General features: G+C 44.0%; 5 protein-coding genes and 1 non-coding gene across 9 annotated transcripts; 5 read left to right on the top strand and 1 right to left on the bottom strand.

The window, feature by feature from the left end:
- Positions 1-604: 604 nt before the first annotated feature.
- LOC120696502 (ubiquitin-activating enzyme E1 2) lies at positions 605-6,803 on the top strand. Of its 2 annotated transcripts, XM_039979434.1 has the most exons (7): positions 605-714; positions 812-1,143; positions 2,168-2,385; positions 3,182-3,976; positions 4,295-5,163; positions 5,392-5,824; positions 5,990-6,803. In XM_039979434.1, the coding sequence occupies exons 2-7, from the start codon at positions 909-911 to the stop codon at positions 6,584-6,586; spliced, it is 3,147 nt and encodes a 1,048-aa protein (XP_039835368.1). In that variant the 5' UTR covers positions 605-714; positions 812-908; the 3' UTR covers positions 6,587-6,803. The 2 variants fall into 2 exon arrangements, with proteins under 2 accessions (XP_039835368.1, XP_039835369.1); XM_039979435.1 differs by lacking the exon at positions 605-714 and having other exon boundaries at positions 798-1,143.
- A 317-nt stretch (positions 6,804-7,120) lies between these two features.
- Positions 7,121-7,192, bottom strand: TRNAP-CGG. The gene has a single exon. It is a non-coding gene; the product is annotated as a tRNA-Pro (tRNA).
- Positions 7,193-8,033: 841 nt separating this feature from the next.
- Positions 8,034-10,086, top strand: LOC120696501. The gene is made up of 5 exons (XM_039979433.1): positions 8,034-8,776; positions 8,876-9,016; positions 9,109-9,202; positions 9,652-9,917; positions 9,953-10,086. The coding sequence occupies exons 2-5, from the start codon at positions 8,926-8,928 to the stop codon at positions 9,988-9,990; spliced, it is 489 nt and encodes a 162-aa protein (XP_039835367.1). The 5' UTR covers positions 8,034-8,776; positions 8,876-8,925; the 3' UTR covers positions 9,991-10,086.
- Positions 10,087-10,446: 360 nt separating this feature from the next.
- Positions 10,447-11,218, top strand: LOC120700297 (protein MALE DISCOVERER 2-like). The gene is made up of 2 exons (XM_039984527.1): positions 10,447-10,495; positions 10,656-11,218. Exons 1-2 carry the CDS (start codon positions 10,447-10,449, stop codon positions 11,216-11,218), a joined length of 612 nt encoding a protein of 203 aa, XP_039840461.1.
- Positions 11,219-11,604: 386 nt separating this feature from the next.
- On the top strand, positions 11,605-15,358 carry LOC120696500 (SAM50-like protein SPAC17C9.06). 3 transcript variants are annotated; one of them, XR_005684201.1, is made up of 5 exons: positions 11,609-12,136; positions 12,652-13,134; positions 13,589-14,101; positions 14,202-14,427; positions 14,705-15,349. XR_005684201.1 is itself a non-coding variant. In XM_039979431.1 (4 exons), the coding sequence occupies exons 1-4, from the start codon at positions 11,660-11,662 to the stop codon at positions 14,708-14,710; spliced, it is 1,479 nt and encodes a 492-aa protein (XP_039835365.1). In that variant the 5' UTR covers positions 11,605-11,659; the 3' UTR covers positions 14,711-15,358. The 3 variants fall into 3 exon arrangements, 2 of the variants coding, with proteins under 2 accessions (XP_039835365.1, XP_039835364.1); XM_039979431.1 differs by lacking the exon at positions 14,202-14,427 and having other exon boundaries at positions 11,605-12,136; positions 14,705-15,358; XM_039979430.1 differs by having other exon boundaries at positions 14,202-15,292.
- Positions 15,359-19,104: 3,746 nt separating this feature from the next.
- Positions 19,105-21,209, top strand: LOC120696499. The gene is made up of 5 exons (XM_039979429.1): positions 19,105-19,766; positions 19,869-19,945; positions 20,141-20,177; positions 20,302-20,422; positions 20,580-21,209. Exons 1-5 carry the CDS (start codon positions 19,478-19,480, stop codon positions 21,022-21,024), a joined length of 969 nt encoding a protein of 322 aa, XP_039835363.1. The 5' UTR covers positions 19,105-19,477; the 3' UTR covers positions 21,025-21,209.
- Positions 21,210-21,425: the final 216 nt, after the last annotated feature.

Genomic DNA, 21,425 nt, shown 5'->3' with positions numbered 1-21,425 from the left:
TACTTCACACTTGGCACTTGTGTAATTTTCTCCGAGTATGTTGCCCAGTTGAGGAGAGTGGGCAAGGGGCACAATTAGTTAGTATGTCTATCGGTGGTTTTTCATCGGGCGCTGCTCGGGGTCACGGGTCAGACTTGTCACATAGAGCGCCCTCTCCCTCCAGATTTAGTGTTTTGAGCCTAAACCGGCTCACATGTGTAAATTCGGTTAGATTTGTCTCAGAACAAAAATTTTTTGTTGCGGAATAATTTTCTAATTGTTCTGGCAATAAAAAAATTTTATTCCGAAAAAATTGTTCCGCCTTGTGTGATGATTTGACTGGTGACTCCTAACATTTGCTTGCTTTTCATCTACCACTCGTATAGAGTAGTCCCTTCTTGATATGCATACGGTTTGAGTGCTGGGTTGTGCTACTTCGATCAAAAGCTGCTGGAGGAAGAGGCCTCAAGGAAGGAATGAAATTGTAGTGGTGAGATAGAGGCCCACTTTGCAGCCTCTCCTTTTCTGAGCTGGGCCTGGGCGCCGGCTCCTGCAAGGAAAGCACATCTTGCCGCGACACTGACAGGTGGGTCCCTGTCCATGCCACGAGGAGCTACGACCAAACTTTTACAATTGAGCCCTCCTCCTAGAAAGAAATTGTCTCTCGCCTCGCTTCCCCTGTCAAAACCCTAGAGGTGAAGAAGCAGGGCGGCGTCCGGCATCGAATCCAACAAGGTGAGATAGAGAGATTGAGATCTCCTCCCCCCACCCCCACCCCCACCCCCACCCCGACCGAGTAGAGCCTCACCCCCGCCCGATCCGATCCCTGCAGGTTCCCGCCCGACCTGGATCTGACGCGCCTCCCCTTCCCGCCCCAAGCCCTCGCGGCCGCCGCCGTACTCGGGCTCCTCGCCGGCCTCCTACTCTATATGCTTCCCCGGAAGCGGGGGGTCGACGCCGGCGAGGTCCAGGACTTGCACAACAAGGCCCCCCGACCCGCCGCCCCCGCACCCGCCCAGGACGACCCCATGGCCGCCAGGGCGCCCGAGATCGATGAGGACCTCCACAGCCGCCAGCTCGCCGTCTACGGACGCGAGACCATGAAGCGACTCTTCGGCTCCAACGTCCTCGTCTCTGGACTACAGGGACTCGGCGCTGAGATTGGTATGCCCTGCCAGATTAACCTTATTTATTTATTATATATATTACTCCTCCTGCTCTTTAAAAATTTCGAGCTTATATAGATTACATAGATGCACAGTAATAAACTGATAGGGCGGGCTGGTCACCTTTTTTTACACCTTGCCCAATCTGATCTTGCAAATCAGACTATTAATGTTGTGCTTACCATCCAAATCTTGATCCTTTAACATGTATATCTTTTTTTATACTTTCATTCCCTAGTTAGTTACTACCACCTGCTGATGTGCTTTATGATTTCATATACCTAGTAACTGCCTCACTTCACATCACTTAGATCATCTCCAACAGGAAATACCTCAAGAATCTTACTGATTTATTCCCACGATTGTTTAGATACTTCAATAGCAACTTGCAGAAACAGTAAGCTTCAATAGGAGGGATACTTGTCTTAAAAAATTTCGATTCAACTACAAGCGAACCCTAATGGACGTGTTCGATCTTCAACCCATAAATGTATAATTTATTTCCCCTATTTTTTTCTTGTGCTAATGCTTTACGTCATTAGGCATGAATATAATGGCATGATGCACATCAGTTACTTGAGCTGCAATCTTTATCCTTGTTCACTGAATCTGTGTCAGCGCAGGGTCACCCCTAACTTTCAGAATGTTGGTATCTATAAGTATCTTATTATTTCAAAGCTTTCTGCAGTGCACATGTGCTTTAAGCTAACCATTAGCTTTGACAAACATTTCTTATTGCCATCCTGAAGCTGCACTGACTTGATTGTCGCTGGTCAGTTATTAGATCTGATGTGTTACGTGACTGATTTTTGAATTTATGGTGCAATGCTGGTAGTCACAGTACCAATTTGGGAGCTTCAGATGTTAAAGCAAAATATGTTTGCAATTTATCTTGTTTAGCTTTAGAGTTTTTGAAGTAGTTTTGAGAATTCAGATTGCTAAATTTTATAAGGCCTTTGGGTTATCTTTTGTTCTTTCTATTTTTGATACACTACTTTCTTAATGCCACTTGATCATTGCAGCAAAGAACCTTGTCCTTGCGGGTGTCAAGTCCGTAACCTTGCATGATGATGGCAAAGTTGACCTATGGGACTTATCAAGCAACTTCTTCCTCTCCGAGAAGGATGTTGGTCAAAACCGTGCTCAAGCATGTGTTCCAAAGCTTCAAGAGCTTAACAATGCTGTTATCATCTCTACCATAACTGGTGATTTGACCAAGGAGCAGCTTTCTAACTTTCAGGTACACAAGCATGAAATGAGCTGTTGTGCGCATATATGTGTATTGTAAAAGACATGTTTCGATTTTGTAACTTGATCAACAATCAGGATAAATATTTTAGTTCAGTGATACAAAAGTACAAATTCTTATGGTTATAATACTGTAACTACAATATGTTGAAAGAGAAATTTATGTTCAGAATACAACTTAGAAAAACAGTGGCATGTCTAACATGCGTTGTAAAAATAGAGTCAAACGGCCCAATTGTATCATACCACAACTACACAGTAGAAAAGTCATATAGAAAACTACAAAATGGTTTATCAGCATCTGTTCTGTTGACACACATTATCAGTTTAGTGCATCTTTTGTTGCATATATATTCTACCATATGCCAGCATTGTCTCAAAGAGTTGTCGCGAAGAGTTTCAGAGCCATGTTCCTATTTCAAGTGATGGCAACTATTTTTGCATGATGACTTAAGTATGTTGATGACTTAAGTATGTTTGGGAGAGCTCCAGTGGATCTGGGCATCTCTAGTTCTATGAATTATTTACATGGTGGCTCATCTACATGGTATTTTAGATTAGACTAAAATAAATGCTTAAACCACTTTATTTGAGCCTATAAGCTCCATAATGTGATAAATTTTGGAGCTGGATCTCTCCCAAACCGGCCTTTACTCGTAAACCTAGTTGATTTATTTTATGGTGCTCTATGGAATATATTATATATGCCTTTTGATTTAGACTTAGTAATATTTGTCTGCTCTGTATTCTCAAAGACTCAAGCTGATAGCTTCCTGACCAACTTACAGGCTGTGGTTTTTACTGATATCAGCATAGAAAAAGCAGTTGAGTTTGATGATTACTGTCATAGCCATCAGCCACCAATTGCTTTCATTAAGTCGGAAGTTCGTGGTCTTTTCGGCAGTGTTTTCTGTGACTTTGGTCCTGAGTTTACTGTTTTGGATGTTGATGGTGAGGAGCCGCATACAGGAATTGTGGCATCAATCAGCAATGACAACCCAGCACTTGTTTCTTGTGTGGATGATGAGCGTCTGGAGTTCCAGGATGGCGATCTAGTTATTTTCTCTGAAGTGCATGGAATGACTGAGCTCAATGATGGAAAACCAAGAAAGATTAAGAGTGCTAGGCCTTATTCTTTTACTCTAGAAGAAGACACCACCTCATATGGCACTTACATTAGAGGTGGTATTGTCACACAAGTGAAGCCACCCAAGGTTCTTAAGTTCAAAACCTTGAAGGAGGCAATCAAGGAGCCAGGAGAATTTCTCATGAGTGATTTCTCCAAGTTTGACCGCCCACCTCTTTTGCATTTGGCCTTCCAAGCTCTGGACAAGTTTAGGACTGAGTTGCTGCGATTCCCAATTGCTGGTTCAGCTGACGATGCACAAAAGCTTATAGATTTTGCTATTAGTATTAATGAAAGTCTTGGTGAAAGTAAGGTTGAAGAAACTGATAAAAAGCTCCTGCAGCATTTCGCAAGTGGTTCCAGGGCTGTTTTGAATCCTATGGCTGCAATGTTTGGTGGTATTGTAGGTCAGGAAGTTGTTAAAGCATGCTCAGGGAAATTCCACCCACTTTACCAGGTTAGAATCTGCTGGTGCTTTCTTGAATATAATATTCTACTCGCTTCTAGCACAAATGCTTGACATTTTATACAAGATCATGCGAAACATTTGAAACTTTTCGACAACTTTAACATATTTAGTTTGGAACATGAATGTCATATTTAGACTGCCTTAACTTTCGTAATACATAAGTTTATTAGATTACTCTAGTAGAAAATAGTTGCCAAAATCACAACTTGGTGACTATTATAAGTAAAAAATGTCAAATATTTTGATCAGTGAGAATATATGTTTGCAGAAAATTTGTAATGTTAATGTACTTTCTTGATTTTGCAGTTCTTCTACTTCGATTCTGTTGAATCACTGCCAGTTGAACCGTTGGAGGCCAGTGATTTGAAGCCGGAGAACAGTAGATACGATGCACAAATTAGTGTATTTGGGGCTAAGCTTCAAAAGAAACTGGAGCAGTCAAAAATATTCATGGTTGGTTCTGGGGCTCTTGGATGTGAATTTTTGAAGAACCTTGCATTAATGGGCATTTCTTGCAGTGAGAATGGGAAGCTGACTGTGACAGATGATGATGTTATAGAAAAGAGCAATCTCAGTCGCCAGTTCCTCTTCCGTGACTGGAACATTGGGCAGCCCAAGTCCACAGTTGCTGCTACTGCTGCTATGGCAATTAATCCTAAGCTTCATGTTGAGGCCCTTCAGAACAGGGCAAGTCCTGAGACTGAAAATGTGTTTAATGATGCCTTTTGGGAGAGCTTGGATGCTGTTGTCAATGCCTTGGACAATGTGACTGCAAGAATGTACATTGACTCCAGGTGTGTGTATTTCCAGAAGCCACTTCTTGAATCTGGGACTCTGGGTGCTAAGTGCAACACGCAGATGGTCATTCCTCACCTAACAGAAAACTATGGGGCATCCAGAGATCCACCTGAAAAGCAGGCGCCTATGTGCACTGTACATTCATTTCCTCATAATATTGATCACTGCCTAACGTGGGCAAGGTCTGAGTTTGAGGGTCTACTAGAGAAGACTCCCACTGAAGTAAACGCGTTCCTGTCAAATCCTAGTGGATATGCCACTGCTGCGAGAACTGCTGGTGATGCACAGGCTAGGGATCAACTTGAGCGAGTTATTGAATGCCTTGACAGAGACAAGTGTGAGACATTCCAAGATTGTATTACCTGGGCTCGGCTTAAGTAAGTTTGTCTCTTTTGCACAATTTGTTATGGTCCATTTTGGAGCTTCATACACCAGCTTAGTTTCATGTTTATACGTTGTATTACAATGAGCATGCAAGTTCTTAAATGTGGGAATATGGCATCAAAATTGTTTGATTATGCCATCTGGCATCTATTTCACAGTGCTCCTGTTGAATTATAGATCTAATGTTTCTTGCTCTGTTTTCTGTTGATGGCTTATTTTAGGTTTGAGGACTATTTCGCCAACCGTGTGAAGCAGCTGACGTTTACCTTCCCTGAAGACGCAATGACAAGCTCTGGTGCTCCTTTCTGGTCTGCTCCTAAGCGGTTCCCGCGACCTCTGGAGTTCTCATCTGCTGACCCAAGCCACCTCAACTTTCTGTTGGCTGCCTCGATATTAAGGGCGGAGACATTTGGAATACCCATACCTGATTGGGCCAAAAACCCAAAGAAACTGGCTGAAGCTGTTGACAAGGTCATCGTACCTGATTTCCAACCAAAACAGGGGGTTAAAATAGAGACAGATGAAAAGGCTACTAGCCTATCCTCTGCATCTGTTGATGATGCTGCCGTCATTGAAGAGCTTATTGCAAAGTTGGAAGCAATTTCCAAAACATTGCCACCAGGATTCCACATGAACCCAATACAGTTTGAGAAGGTCAGTGTGTCCAATTGATCACGAGAACATGTCTCTAGAATTAGCACTCACCAATTGATCACGAGGACATGTCTCTAGAAATAGAATTAACACTCATGCTACATATTTAGAAATCAGTGAATTGTCTTGAGATTGAGAATGCTGAGCTAATTCTTTTATATGCAGGATGATGACACCAATTTCCATATGGACTTGATAGCTGGCTTTGCTAACATGCGGGCACGGAACTACAGCATCCCTGAAGTTGACAAGCTGAAGGCAAAGTTCATAGCTGGAAGGATCATCCCAGCCATCGCCACCTCGACCGCAATGGCCACCGGCCTTGTCTGCCTGGAGCTTTACAAAGTCCTCGCTGGGGGTCACAAGGTTGAAGACTACCGGAACACATTTGCAAACCTCGCAATCCCCCTCTTCTCCATGGCGGAGCCTGTGCCACCCAAGACCATCAAGCACCAGGACATGTCCTGGACCGTGTGGGACCGCTGGACCATAACTGGCAACATCACGCTAAGGGAGCTCCTAGAGTGGCTCAAGGAGAAGGGTTTGAATGCTTACAGCATATCCTGTGGCACCTCACTGCTGTACAACTCCATGTTCCCCAGGCACAAGGTGCGGCTGGACAAGAAGGTCGTGGATGTGGCAAGGGAGGTGGCCAAGGTGGAGGTGCCCTCTTATCGCCGCCATCTGGATGTCGTGGTGGCCTGTGAGGATGACGATGACAATGATGTGGACATTCCTCTTGTGTCCATTTACTTCCGTTGAAGAGTTTACATGATCCTGTGCGATATTTGCCAGAAGGGTCAGTGTTACAAGTTGTTGCATGAGTGACTTTTAAGCCACATACTGCTGATTCCCGTGCTTGCCATCAGGGTAGAGTTGGTTGAGATTTCTCACGGAGATTGGTGTCACCGTTATGAAATTTTAAAGCATAACATCGTGATAGTTAATGCATGGTACTGTGGTCGGTAAATATTTGCCATCGCCGGGATCTGTTTTTCTGGGAGTGTAATCTATGTGTGCGCGCGGCATCATCGTGTGCGCCTTTTAACGCAACTGCCTTTTAAACAGAAATTGGAAATTGTAGTTTTAGTTTTGCAACATCGAACCCCACGGAATCGTTGCAACATGCAAATGCCGGCCTTCCATGCCACGAACAAGGAAACTAATATCAGTATGTCCAATACAACAAACGGTATACCTGAACGAATTTATATAAAAACAAAAACTACAGACGCGGCAGAAGCATAATCAAATTCGAAAGCAAGAGAGAGACGAATGTAAAAACACAAATAAAGAGGGGTGTTGCGAGAATCGAACTCGCGACCTCTCGCACCCGAAGCGAGAATCATACCACTAGACCAAACACCCAGTTTTGATTTGTATTTATATCCTATTTTAATTAACGTTTTTTTAATGCCCAGTTTGCTTGGGAACATGCATGTGTGACGCACATCACATGACCATGTCGAATTTAATTTTGCATATTCTTCGTTCTAACATCATATCATATGATATCCAATGTGCTACACGTCCTTTTTTTTAATATATGATTTATGGCTGACACATCATGAAAGGTACACCACATGAAGTTTTCTTGTAACATAATATTTCGACTAGTGCATATGCACGTATATTGGAAAAACTATATATACGTAAGTACAGTAGGTATATGTGTGAGAAACTTCTTTAAATGTCATTTGACTAAAAACAGATAATGTATTATAAATCACATACTAGTTGGATAGGTACCTATCGTTCATCACTAGCCCATGCCACTCTAATTCATTTCTCCGTCCAAGTTATTTACGCAGAATTACATTCTAATTTATTTTATCATTTTTTTGGTCGACCTAATAACTCCAAATATATATAACTTGCAAGTTGCAACGCTAGTGACAAGTGACTCAACATGCGTGTAGGGTGATGCTAAATTGGCACGAAACTGCAAGCGGACGGCCGGGTCCATGCATACGTATAGGGGAAAAATGGCTCTCTTGATGGCGACTCGTACTCTACCCCACATGAATAAGTCCACAAAGTACAAATGATTTCTCTGACATGAAATTAACTAGTAATGAAACAGAAAAAAAAGGAAACTCTCATCAGAAGAGAAAAGAAAATAAAGGAAGGAAGGAAGGTTCCATGCATCATCGAGTTGGGCAATCATCGATCTGCCAAGCGCCCAAGCAAGATGGCTTAGTAGGGCATGGCATGTGCAACTATACCTGGCATGGCTCTCGGTGGCCACAAACGACGGACGGACGGACGGCCTGCCGGACAGACAGGCTTCAAGTCCAGTCCACCAAATTGTACTTGAATATTGGTTCTGCATCCTGCAGTTGCTTCAAGCCTTTCTTTACAGGGAACAGGTACTCCGCCTCCCTATGCTATGATTCCCAATAAGCATTGGCTGTAGCTGTTGCCTCCTGCCCTGATCCCTGACATCGATCGGCTGCTTGCTTGCTTTCTCTGTCCTCAGTAGTGTTTCTTTGCTGCTTGCTCGGAGTTTGACTTGTGTGAGTCCATCCTTGTGTGCCTGTTCTAACTCTGATGACTCTTAAATCCAATCTATCTTCCGAGTGTGGTGTGGATTCTTTACTTGAACATACAGCCGCACTTCCAAGATCCTCCCCTACTTCTCTGTCTCGTTCTCACAAGTTCCACATCTGCTATCCCTTTTTCATCCTAGGAATTGACCAAGCACGCCCTTAGCTTTATGATACGTACGTATCTTGCAGGGGAGGGGACGGACAAATCACAAATGGAGATTATTCCATCATGGCAACTCGATTCGTTTCTTGAGGTGCTATGCAATCCAATCCAATCCAACGGCCCCTTCCACAGCTACCGCAAAAGATGGATGTGGTGAGCTTTCCGACATCTAGCTAGCTTTGCTTGCTTGCTTGCACAAGTCCGTCCGTCAGTCAGTCAGTCAATCCCCACTCTTCACAGGTAAATATTCGATTCGATTCGAATCTATGGTGGTGGTGGTGGCGCCCCTCTTTTACTTGGTTCCCTTGTTTTACTCTCCTTTTAACATCCTGCACGCAGTAGACTAGAGAGAAGAGATCAGAGCTCTGATCTTGGACTTGGCCACAGAAATGGAGAAGATCAAAGCTGCGGCCTATTTGCTATTCTTCTCCTTGCTTGTGTCTCACACACTTGGCTCATGTGCTTCCATCAATCAACAAGGTGTGTCACAACAACATTCATACCTTCATGGTGGTTGCTAGCTTCAAATGGATTCCTCTCTAAACATTTCTATTGCTATTATATTATTTCAGGGAAAACTCTTTTCAGATCTGGAGCAGATACACCAGCTGGATCTTCCTCAAACCGGGGACTGAGTTGCTCAGACGAAGGCAAGGCGGTGACCTTGTAAGTCATGTTTTTGTTCCATCATCAGTTTTCTTCTCATAATCCCAGTTCTTAGTACATTCAGAATTCATTTTTTTAGTAACTAGTTACCGTTGACAATAGGACTATTCCTATTAGTACAGCCGGTAAAATAAAAGGCTAAAAATTGCTGTTGATGATAGGATTCAAGGAATTAATTCTTATTTAAGGGAAAACAGCATCAGAAAAACTCTATATTAACCGAGAGAAAAGGAGAACAATCTACGCCTAATTTTTTTACCAATACATGGAGAACCAGGTAACTAGCAACAGGAGCTTTTGCCTCAAGGAATGAAGTCCTTCTCCTGTAGGAAAATAACGCCTTTAAAACTGCTATGAATAAATATTTAGATAAGAAACATTAAATCCCTTTGATTACAACGTGGCCAAGTTTATTTGTTTAGCTCATGTCCATCCATGATGTTGAACAGAAAAGGTAGGAGTGTCATCCAGAGACGGCTCCTACATCAATGGGATCACCAAGTTGCAGAATCACCCAAGTCTAATGGAAATGGATCTGAAAGAAGGACGATACCCCACTGGGCCATCCACACATTAGCCATCAGTGGAGCAGTTCTCTTTGTGGTTGCATCTGCAACCGCCATGTATCTACTCTTTTCTCGTCGAAAGAAGGATAATACTGTCATGCCTTGGTCTACTGGGCTCAGTGGACCGCTCAGGAAAGCCTTCGTGGCAGGTCAGTTCCTCCTCATCATCATCTGAAGCTCTAAAGTTATGGGAAGAGCACATTGCATCAAAATTTCCTATAATTTGAGTTTTCAGGATAGAAAATACTACCAACTTTTTTTCCTAGACATAACCTAAGTTGTTAAATTTTCTGTACCTTGTGGACAGGTGTTCCTTCTCTTGGAAGGACAGAGCTTCAGACAGCATGTGAGAACTTCATCAATGTGATCGGCTCTTCATCCGAATGCATAGTGTATAAAGGAACTCTGTCAAGTGGAGTTGAAATAGCGGTAGTCTCCACTTCAGTTGACTCTGCCAAAGATTGGTCAGATAGCTCTGAGGAGCAATTTAAGAACAAGGTAACATGCAATGGGCACAACTAGCTAGAATGTTACTCGTCCAATGTATGCTTATACTACTGCTATATATCAGCTTAGCGATCGCTCTTGTTTCAGATCTCTATGTTGTCCAAAGTGAACCATAAGAACTTGGTGAACCTACTTGGTTACTGCACATGCGACGAGCCGTTCACAAGAATGATGGTCTTCGAGTATGCTCCGTGTGGTTCCCTCTTTGAGCACTTGCATAGTGAGTGATCCATCTCCATCTCTGTATCTTACGCTTGCAAAAAAAAAATAACGTTTTTACTTTTTGCTGAATAGCAGACAAAAGCAATGGTGATAACAGACATGCAAGTTGACTAGAATGATTGATTGTTCGCTGAATAATTTGTTGCCATGTTTTGTAGTTCGAGAAGCAGAAGATTTGGACTGGCCTACACGGCTGCGCATCATCATGGGAGTAGCATACTGCTTGGAGCACATGAGCCAGCTGGACCCACCTGTGATGCCAGCAGCCCTGAGCTCCTCATCCATCTACCTCACCGAGGACTGCGCGGCCAAGATCTCGGACATGGAGTTGTGGAAAGTTGCAGCGCCGGGAGATGAAGAGAGCATCGTGTACAGGTTTGGCATCCTGCTGCTGGAGGTGATCTCCGGTCGGCTGCCCTTGTCCGAGGACCACGGCCTGCTCGTGCTGTGGGCGTCCAGCTACCTGGACGGCAAGAGGCCGCTGAATGGCATGGTTGATCCGATGCTGAGGTCGTCCGTGCGTGACAAGGATCTGGCGGTGCTGTGTGACGTTGTGAGGCTGTGCATCCACTCTGACAAGGACAAGAGACCGGCCATGGCTGAGGTTGCCAGGCTCATGAGAGGCGCCACCGCCGTGTCGCCGGAGCAGGCGACCCCGAGAGACAACCCGCTATGGTGGGCCGAGCTTGAGATTGCCTCCACCACGGTGGAGTCCGGGTGAAATTCACAACCAAACGGGCACGACATGCATGATAACTAGTACTATACTGAATTGCCTCTTTGCTTTCGTTCTTTGTGTCATCAATCAGTTCCTTTTGCTGTATACTATGTAGTATAACTTTAGCTGCTGATCACGGTGATTCTGCAAATTTGTACAAGTGGAGAACAAGAAATAGCATTTGTTGTTCCATACATGGTTTCTCTGCATCTATCAGATATCTATTGCTATCAAGTTTGCAGGTGTACCATGCAAACCAAGTAAAAAATATCACAAATTAAATCTCATCTAAGCTGAGATTCCTTCTTTTCCCCGTCACAGATACTTTCACCATTTGCCAAGTCTTGTTTTGGGCCTTTGTTCTGCAGCAAACGTTACCCGGTCCATTTCATTCATTCGTCAGAAAGCATTAAGCAAGTCCCAGCTCTCCACTCCCATAGTCCAATGGCCACCGCATCCAACACCACCCACTCGCCTCCTTCCATCATCCCCCACCAACAGGACGAGGATGACGACGACGAATTCGACGACGACGACCTCGATGACGAAGCCGACGACGAGCCCTCCGCGTCCCCGTCCGAGGAGGCGCGCCACGAGGCCGTGCTCCGGCGGCTCACCGCGGATGAGGTCCGGATCCGGGTATACCAGGTCACGATCCGGGGCTGCGCCCGCACGCGCCGCGCCGCGGTCGAGGCCGCGGTGGGCCCGGACCTCGCGCGCGCCGCCACCGTGCGAGACCTCGTGCGCGCCGCCGCCGCGGCCGGCGACCGCCTCCGGCGCCTCGGCGCCTTCGATACTGTCTCCATCACGCTCGACGCGGCTCCGTCAGGGATCCCCGGCAGCGCCGTCGTCGTACTTGTTGACGTCGCAGAGGCCCGCGGCCGCGCTGCCGCTGGATTCGGCGTCTTCGCCAACACCCAGGTGCGCATCCAGCAAAAAAGTGTCTTGGATGATTGGAAGAGCTACTAGGACAATTGAGTAGTAGTACCTGTTTACATTAGTTTGACTTGTTTCGGAAAAAGATGGAACATGTACTTCTTGCATTTAGTTGGGGGTGGATCGGGCTATCTTCAGGTGCATTGTGCACTGCTCTGGTTCTGGAGCAAATCAATTAGTCCCCTGCATTTTCTAGTACAGAATTGCAGTGTTTCTAATATTCTGCATTAGAAGACTTTTGCATCTTCTGTTATAACCCTCTATGCCAAACTCATACGTGGTCCACAAAATAGCTTGAACGAAAATCATGCCAGGATATGTCTCATGGATTCTCCATCTCTTAGCATAATCAATCTGCAGAACCTTCTCTGTAGGTGTAGGATGCCATGATGGCTGATAATTTAGTATCACTATATCAGATGGATGACCCCAATTGGTTCCCAAATTCACTTTCTCAACTCCCACCAATTTTTTTTTTTGCCATGTAAACATTTTTGCAGACTCGATCGTGTTCACTTGAAGGTTCACTGAAGTTGAAGAACTTATTTGGATACTGTGAGACCTGGGATGCAGCAGGTGCTCTTGAATTAGATAAGACAACAGAACTAAGTGCTGGAGTGGAAATGCCTAGAATCGGAGCGATACCAACTCCGCTGGTGGCTAGAATATCATTTCTGTCCGAGGACTGGTTGAAGTCCTCACTCAAAGAACACCTGATGGGCGTTTCTGTTGGCTTGCTCTCCACCATGAACCACAACCTTTCTTACAATTTGACATGGCGAAAATTAACTGATCCAGCACGCATGTCATCCAATTCTGTACAAGAACAGTTAGGACATAGCCTTTTGTCCTCTGTTAAGTATGCATACACGGTTGACCAAAGGGACTCGAGCATAAGGCCTACACGTGGATATGCTTTTCTCTCGTCTTCTCAAGTAGGAGGTCTTGCACCAGGGAGCAGATATTCACGGTTTCTTAGACAGGTATATCTTGACTTCCTTTGCCTTGACTGAAAACTAGAGTTTACACACTACACTTTTTAATTGAATCCTGAACCGCCTTTATTATTGCCTTTTTCTTCAATAATCTGTATTGTATTTGTACCTCCGTCTTTGCCAACTTCATGACCATTACAAACAATGCAAACTATGATCAGTCTGCATTTCTCCCTTTAGATACACATTTTGTTGTCTGACCGCGGGCCAAGGTCCAAAAACTTCCAAATTTCTATGCTCTGTTAAAGCACCCAAATGGTAGATACCTTTTGTCCAGCCCTTTCTCATTGCACAAAAAACATCTAGTTCAAATTTCAATGAGAATGATTTCATCACATCTATTTCTTAGAATCTAATGCACTGTACATCAGTACTTTTCTTTATTAACAACTGAACTGATTTGAGATGAAACATATTCATTCTTTTCATGGTTCACTGTTAGGAATTTGATCTTCGAGTGGCTTTGCCTCTGGGTGTGCTTAATGGTGCTCTCAATGCCGGAGTTGCAGCAGGAGTCATCCATCCATTGGAAAGGGGTTCCACGGGATCTGTGTCACCACTTTCAGAAATGTTTTACTTGGGAGGTAACAGGTCCCTTGTATGCCGCTTGGGTGGACCATCATCACTCTTAGGCTTCAAAACAAGAGGACTAGGAGCAAGGGAGTTCAGGGTCTGTAACCCCAACAATTCTGAAAATGGTAGTTCCAGTTGTCCTGAGCTAATTGGTCTTGGTGGTGACATAGCAGTGGCAGCATTTGCGGACCTCTCCTTTGATATACCTCTGAAGCCACTCAGGGATCTAGGAATTCATGGCCATGCATTTGTCTGTGCTGGAAATCTTGGTAAATTAACTGAGTGTGATTTACGGAAATTTCCCCTTACCGACTTCCTACAAACGTTCAGGAGTTCTGCCGGATTTGGTGTAGTCCTGCCAACCAGATTGTTTCGCATAGAGGTTTGCCCTTGACATTCTACAGCTGCACCACTGAAGTTATGAATGAAGTACGTTATTTTGTTTTCACTTGCTCTAAACAAGTGTTTCCCCTCTTGTCCAGGTAAATTACTGCCACATCCTGAAACAATTTGACCGTGACAAGGGAAAGACAGGCATACAGTTTAACTTTGCTTCACCCTAATTTCATTGGCAAGAAGTTCACATCAAGATGAATAGTTGTATTTTTTCCCTCACTACTCTGATTTTTATCCTTTTGACAGAGCTTACCTTGCGCACTCTAAGTGATAAATTGCTTGTTCTGGGCTGTGGATTTGATGTTGTGACTTGTAAGTGAAAGGGGCTCTAGCCTATTTGTTCGAGCACCTGGGTAGCACCCAGCATGCATGCTAGGGTCCGAATCCTCACGAGAGCGAATTTATGGGGTTGCTTTTTGAAAGAAAAAAAAACTCTCGCCAGCTACACCTGATTGAGAACTGATTGGCATGTTTTTCAGAATTTAACAGAGGCTAGAAAACTAATACTAAACTCCTGATTGGCGTGTTTGTCAAAATTTGACAGAGACCTACTAGGTGCTAATCAGGTGCTCTAACCACTACACTGCAGGGATAAACCAGCTGGCAGATGGAGACTTGTGGATCTGCCCCTGATGTGATGTTCTAGTGTCTCAAAAAATATGTAGCAAAGTCTTTTTTACCAGATTTTGGAATGGAGCCTATGAACGTATAAACATGCAGAAAGGAATTAGAATCCCTAGTAAAGCTCTTTTGTATGCCGCTTGGTTGGACCATTGTCACAACAGAATTGAGATTTGCGGCCTCTATAACTCTGAAAATGGTCTTGGAGGTGACATAGCAGTGACAGGTGACAGCATTTGCTGATACCTTTGATATACCTCTAAAGCTGCTCAACGATCTAGGAGTTCAGCCATGCTTTTTGTTGCTGGAAATATTGATAACAAACTGAGTATGATCTTTGGAAATTTCGGAGTTTTGCAGGATTTGGTGTAGTTGTGCTAACCAAATTGTTACACATAGAGGTTTTCCCTTGTCTTCCTCCAGAGAGTCGCTGAAGTTACCACAGGCACTGGAAGTGAGAAATTGTTTGTACTGTGTTCTGGATTTAATGTTCTGACTTGTAAAGCACAAAAAGCAAAAAGCAAAATCAAAAGAGGTAGGGAGCTTTAGGTTTCAATGCTGATGTGAATGTTGTGGACAAGAATTGATGAAATTGGGTTGTATACAAATTAAAGATCTGTGTTGCCAAGCTAAAGATAGCAAAGCAGTTTAGGTTGTGAGTATGTCTGGGAGTGCCCGAGTTGGGTATTGCTTGGGCACGCTCAACCATTGTCATCATAATGAACCCTTGTCACATACATACATACATACATTTGTTATTGTTGGACAAGAGATCAGATCTGTCGTTTTCATTCATTAATAATATATTCTGGAACATTTGTGTTGCTGATTTCAAACTGAAATTGTGATATTTGTATATGCTGGAGGCTGGATTAATTGGAATGGGTGGTGGACAATATAATGTTGTGACACCATAGTCCATCTATCATCCAGGCAGAAGAGAAAGAGAGCAGCACCGTACCTTCCCATTTTTTCAGCAGGAGATGATGGGGACATTTTATTTCTATCCAGGTTAGTTGTATGTACAGACCGAGTGGCATTTTTTCAGCAGGTGCAGGTGAGGCAGCCACCAAGCTTTGACGAATCCAATTAGTTTGCTGGACAAACGGATTAGTGATTGAGTGAATGTATGTATCAACGCGCTGACAAAGATGTTTCTTGCACTATATTGTTCCCCGATCACGTGTCCAGCCACAATTATATTCAATTTGGATTAGTGATTCAATTGAAGCAGCTTATACATGCATAAGACTAATTCAAAACTTACTACACGATAGTCACGCATGTCACTTTAATTGTACTGCGCATCAGTAGTGTGTGTGATGGATGATTATTTGATCATTAACTCAACACATTCAATTCATACATAAGAATTTTGGAAATATATAGAAACAAGAGTCAAAAGAGGAATTAATTGATTGTGTACAAGACGTACCGAAAAGATAAAGTGGCATGAGATTATTAATTTACATGCATCGTTCAACCAAATTTTAGTTAAGGTGTCGTCCCGTGTGCCATAAGTGCTAGTCACTGTACATTTATCCATATGACTATGATTGGCGATCTACTAGTGACATCTTTCAAGTACGTACTGTTACGTTGTCTGGCCAATGCATATATCTTTATCTATCCACAATAACTGACAAGGCATTGTGAAATTTTTGTTTGAATCAAAGTTAGCAAAATCTCTTTGGACTACCCGAAACCGGAATTACCTTGACGGCTGAAATAGAGCCGCCAAGGAATATAATATTTTCTTGGTGGTCTTACTAAACAGCCAAGAAAGACAGCCTAATTAACCCACACTAGCCTATTAACCCGTGCTCTGGCACGGGCTAATTAGAATTAATATAAAAATAAAGCTATAGCTAATAATTATAATTATTTATCTCATGTCATCTTTCATCTATTAAATATTTTAACACATACTCTAAAATACATATATATCATTATCTAGTTGCAATAGATTTCGTTTTGCATCACACCTCCATGTGTATTTGATATATATTTAAAGAAAAAGTCCGTTTGACCCCTCTGAAGTTACGTGCGAGTTTGAAAAATCCCCCTCAACTCAAAAACCAGAAATGGATGGTCCCCGAACTTCCAAAATCGGGCAAATAACCCCCCGAACTTCCGAAACCAGGCAAATAACCCCCCTTGGATGGTTTTCACGGTGGTTTTTGCTGATGTGGTAGGTTATCCCCCCTTGGATGGCGGTGGGCCCCACATGTCATCCTCTCTCTCTCTCTCACTCTCTCCTCCCCTCCCCTGCCTCCCTCCTTGCAGCGCCGCCGGCCTCATCTCTGCTCCGGCCTGCCAACCCCACCTCTGCCGCTACCACCCGCCGCCGCCCATCGCTGTCGCTGCAGCCCTCGCCGCGAGCCGCCAGCCGTCACCCCCACCCACGTTGCGCTGCACAAGGCGCTGGGCTACCAAGCCACGCCGCCTCGCAAGCCGCCCTCGAGCTCCGGCTATGGCAGCAGCTCTCGAGGGCGTGGTGGGTCTCACGTGGTGCGCGTGCTTGCGAGGCAAGGCGGCAGCCAGAGTGCCTCGGCGGCGAAGGGGACGGAGGTGGCTTGGCTTGGCGGCGGCGTGAACTAGACTCCGGTAAGGTGGGGCAGGGGAGGACGGCGCAGCCCGCGGCGAAGGGAGCAAGGGAGGGCAGCGCTGCGCCCTCGGCGAATTGAAGGGAGCAGGGGAGGATGGCGCGGCCCCGCGGCGCGTGCGGCGAAGGGAGCTGGGGAGGGCGGCGCGGCCCCGCGGCGCGCGCGGTGGAGGAAGGGAGGCGTCGGCGGCTGACCAGAGCAGGAGAAAGGAGAGGAGGGAGGGAGGGAGGACTGACTTGTGGGGCCCACCGCCACGTCAGCAAAACCACCGTGAAAACCATTCGGGGGGGGGTTATTTGCCCAGTTTCAGAAGTTCGGGGACGATCCATTTCTGGTTTTTGAGTTGAGGGGGGTTTTTCGAACTCGCACATAACTTCAGGGGGGTCAAACAGACTTTTTCCTATATTTAATTGAGCCATTTGCTTGTGGATTGGTATTATTATCTCTTCCATCATACCTGAATACATGGCGACACATATCGTGGGTAGTATTTTTATATAAATAATAACACAAATAATATATTAATAATGGTAGAAATAGTAATTTAGAATTTTATATTGGTGCACTTTAATATTCTATTATAATTATATAATGTAGATCCAGATTTAGGGGTTACTTTAACTTTAAATAATGACATAATTGGATAATTTAATTGCAAATTTAGGGGGTTATTTGTATTATTTTTATAATGGCATATGTGGGTAATTTATAAGAAGATTAGGGGATTACTTTAGATTTTTTATAATGACATATGTGGGCAATTTAGATACATATTTAGGGGTTACTGGTCTATTTTCATAATGAAAGAGGTGGGTAATTTATTAGAAAAGATAATAGATTTAATAACTATTATGATTAGAGTTGCCAGATTGATTGTGTCTTGATATTTCTAGGATTCCTCTATTTCTTAGGTGGCTTCACGTGAGGCTTTAAAATGAGCTTCCGATTAGTAATAGTAGGAAGAACTGCACTTGGCTTCAACTGTAGACACATGACAAATTGGATTACTAGTTCATCAGGGAAGGAACTGGTTAGTTTTTCATCAGATCAGGGAAAGAGCTGATATATTATGTATCCATGATCAGTGAGCTATGTAAAAGCAGGATTAGTGTGTGGTGCAAACCAACCCTTCGTGCAAATTATGCAGACTTTAATCTGGACCACCGGATCAATGCAACATCCAAGGGGATGCGTAGGGGGATTTGCAAAAGTATGATTAGAGGCGGACGGTTAATTGTAAAATTATCCAATCCTCGCACGCCCCTTGGATGTTAATCCGGTGGTCAAGATTAAAGTTTGCATGGTTTGCACTTTCTGAAACCACCTATATACATGGGATGCAAGTGGGTACCCATTATTGTTTTTGGGTTTTTCATTTTAGTTCATTTTCTCTTCCAAATTAATTACGTAGTATGTCATTCTAGTTCATTTTATCAAGTTTTGGGTCGACCCAATGACCCAAAAAAAAGTGGGACATCCCTATAAATGCTGATCGAGATGAGCTAGACTTTCCGGTCATGCATGCATCCTTCAATCAATTATTCCCACGACCCGAATTATATTTCTTCATTCTCCCGGCCTCTCTTCTGGTCAGTCGTCTACACTGCTCCTGCTACCAGCTGATCGATGGAGACATGCAGAGATAAAGCTGCCTGCTACAGACGAAAATATCAGTTACTACTGGTCACGATCAATAATATTCAGAAGCCAAAGACTTTAGGGCAACTGCTGATTATAGTCCACTCAGTACTATTTTTTCTATAGGCAAGGTTGTCAGTTAGTAGGATCGATTAATTGTAGTTACCTTTTTCCCAACTTGTCTTTTTTTGATGAGCTAGCTAGCTAGCTTCTTTTTCAGAAACCCATTTATATAAATATGAGATGGATCGATCACCTGTCATGCATCTCGATCCATCTCATATGCAGACATACATGTATCTTAGTCAGATAGATAGATAGATAGATAGATAGATAGAATGATCCATGACCTCACGCACCTTTACTGGCCCTCTCTCTGAGTCTCTTCTCTTATTAGCTTCTTCTGAGTTCTGAGAGTTAGTTAGATCCATCGGCGTGACCGGCCGCTATGATCGATGCAATAGCAACAAGCTATAAGATAATAGCAACCTCAGCTCATGGAGGGAAGTAATGGCAAAGAGTTGGAGTACTACAGCTCTGCCTCTACTACGGATCATCCGCTGCAGTCGTCGTCTGCCGATGTGCCTCACGACGGGAGGAGCTCCAGCAATAATAGCAGCACGGTGGAGCTGGATGAAGCCGGCGCCGGTGACAGCAGCAGGAAGACCGCGGCCTCTCCATCGTCGGTTCGCCCCTACGTCCGCTCAAAGAACCCTCGCCTCCGCTGGACGCCGGAGCTGCACCACTGCTTCCTCCGGGCCGTCGACAGGCTCGGCGGCCAAGATCGTAAGAGCGAGATCACCTCTGTTCCATGCTATGTTCATGCCCAGTCCTTTAATCTTTACCACATCGTGCTTGTACATACACATGTGACATGTCTGGTTGTAGGTGCAACTCCCAAGCTCGTTCTTCAACTGATGAACGTTAAAGGGCTCAGCATAGGCCATGTCAAGAGCCACCTCCAAGTATATATATCTATCTGCGCATCTTCTTCAATTCACCCTTCTCTTCTTTATCATGTACTCCAATAGATAGACTTAATTGATTGTACCTAATTTTACTACTTGTTTCGTATATCCCCTAGCTAGCTTCCATTCTTATTATTAGAGATCTTAATTTCACCATGTGCCTTTTTTTTTTCGGTTTTTGGTGATTTTCAGATGTATAGAAGCAAGAAGATTGACGGCTCGGGGCAGGGTATGTAAGACTAATTCATGGATAAACATCTCGTTTTTTTTTATTTCACTCTGTTCTTAATACATGTATAAATAACTCTGCTGATCTGGTAGATATTTTTTTTTACTACTCGTGTCGTTTGCAGTGATAGGTGGTTCATGGAGAAATGATCATCGGTTGCAAGAGGGGGGGCAAGTGTACAACCTCAGCCATCTTTCCTCGCATCACGGCCAGACTGGTGCTAGTACTACCCTATTGTCAGCAAGGTAGTTGGATCCATCCTTGGCTGCTCATGTGGATCATCTCACTTGCAAACAAAATCCATTAAATTTCTATGCCTTTTTGTTGCGTCCATAAATAAGCAGGCAGCTCGCACATGATCTGACTAATAATCTCATTATTGATTTGTAACGAATGAACTAGGTTTGGTGCATGGCCTCATTGGAACAATTTCCATCAACCATACTGGCTTCATGGTCACCATGTTCTTGGATCGAAAACCTACTACTCATCAGCAGCTGAAGCCGACGACCCATTCCTTAGAACACGAGCTGATCAGTCTGTTACTGGAGCTTCGATTCTTCAAGGGTGTTCATCATATCAAAATGATCGATCCATGAACAATCAAATACGACTGCTGCGCGATCAGGAGAACATTAATAACCACCATGATCCCCTTGATCTCGAACTCACACTGGATATTGGGACACGGCGGGATAAGAGAATAAAGAGATCAGGTTCTAGCTGGGGCAGAGAAGATGAGAATGCCAGGGATCAAGAACAAGAAGTGGCTGATACTGGGCTCTCTCTTTCTTTCTTCTCATCTCCTCCTGCGAGGACCAGTAGTGGTAGGTGTCAGTATGGATAAAGGAAAAGCTCACCCAACAAAGGACAAGTACTCTTGATCTCACCATGCATGATCTACTTCGCCGTCGGTGTGGTGATATCTTGTGGTACTTATCCATGTATGTAGAGGAACATACGTATGCATATAAATATATATCTTAGAGCGAGCTATTAATTATTTATACATATTTTGATCTTTTGAGTTTAGCTATGTTTGTAAGTGGCTACATCTGAATTTATTTTTGATGTACTCTTTCAACCATACCGCGGCCAAAGGACATCGATACGTCAAATGTTGTTCAAGTAACGTGTGTCCTTAATAAGAGAACACTTACTTTCAACAATTATGCGCACACGCACACGAATATGACATGTGACCTTGGATCCTAAATGGCCCTTAAGTTGTGCCCAAATGGTTCTATG

This window comes from Panicum virgatum, chromosome 3K (assembly GCF_016808335.1).
Source record: "Panicum virgatum strain AP13 chromosome 3K, P.virgatum_v5, whole genome shotgun sequence".
NCBI lineage: Eukaryota > Viridiplantae > Streptophyta > Magnoliopsida > Poales > Poaceae > Panicum > Panicum virgatum.
This window is presented reverse-complemented; position numbering and strand designations above follow the sequence as displayed.

What these genes read in the sequence shown, in the direction of transcription:
- LOC120696500 (XM_039979430.1), top strand. Translation starts at nt 11,660, where the DNA reads ATGGCCACCGCATCCAACACCACCCACTCGCCTCCTTCCATCATCCCC. An exon ending in GCGTCTTCGCCAACACCCAG is followed by an intron (nt 12,137 to 12,651) that starts GTGCGCATCCAG and finishes ACATTTTTGCAG; the next exon opens with ACTCGATCGTGTTCACTTGA. An exon ending in CCAGATTGTTTCGCATAGAG is followed by an intron (nt 14,102 to 14,201) that starts GTTTGCCCTTGA and finishes CCTCTTGTCCAG; the next exon opens with GTAAATTACTGCCACATCCT.
- LOC120696499 (XM_039979429.1), top strand. Translation starts at nt 19,478, where the DNA reads ATGGAGGGAAGTAATGGCAAAGAGTTGGAGTACTACAGCTCTGCCTCT. An exon ending in CAGGCTCGGCGGCCAAGATC is followed by an intron (nt 19,767 to 19,868) that starts GTAAGAGCGAGA and finishes GTCTGGTTGTAG; the next exon opens with GTGCAACTCCCAAGCTCGTT. An exon ending in ACTACCCTATTGTCAGCAAG is followed by an intron (nt 20,423 to 20,579) that starts GTAGTTGGATCC and finishes CGAATGAACTAG; the next exon opens with GTTTGGTGCATGGCCTCATT.
- LOC120696501 (XM_039979433.1), top strand. Translation starts at nt 8,926, where the DNA reads ATGGAGAAGATCAAAGCTGCGGCCTATTTGCTATTCTTCTCCTTGCTT. An exon ending in GAAGGCAAGGCGGTGACCTT is followed by an intron (nt 9,203 to 9,651) that starts GTAAGTCATGTT and finishes GATGTTGAACAG; the next exon opens with AAAAGGTAGGAGTGTCATCC. An exon ending in CAGGAAAGCCTTCGTGGCAG is followed by an intron (nt 9,918 to 9,952) that starts GTCAGTTCCTCC and finishes TGAAGCTCTAAA; the next exon opens with GTTATGGGAAGAGCACATTG.
- LOC120696502 (XM_039979434.1), top strand. Translation starts at nt 909, where the DNA reads ATGCTTCCCCGGAAGCGGGGGGTCGACGCCGGCGAGGTCCAGGACTTG. An exon ending in ATTACCTGGGCTCGGCTTAA is followed by an intron (nt 5,164 to 5,391) that starts GTAAGTTTGTCT and finishes GGCTTATTTTAG; the next exon opens with GTTTGAGGACTATTTCGCCA. An exon ending in ACCCAATACAGTTTGAGAAG is followed by an intron (nt 5,825 to 5,989) that starts GTCAGTGTGTCC and finishes TTTTATATGCAG; the next exon opens with GATGATGACACCAATTTCCA.
- LOC120700297 (XM_039984527.1), top strand. Translation starts at nt 10,447, where the DNA reads ATGGTCTTCGAGTATGCTCCGTGTGGTTCCCTCTTTGAGCACTTGCAT. An exon ending in CCTCTTTGAGCACTTGCATA is followed by an intron (nt 10,496 to 10,655) that starts GTGAGTGATCCA and finishes CATGTTTTGTAG; the next exon opens with TTCGAGAAGCAGAAGATTTG.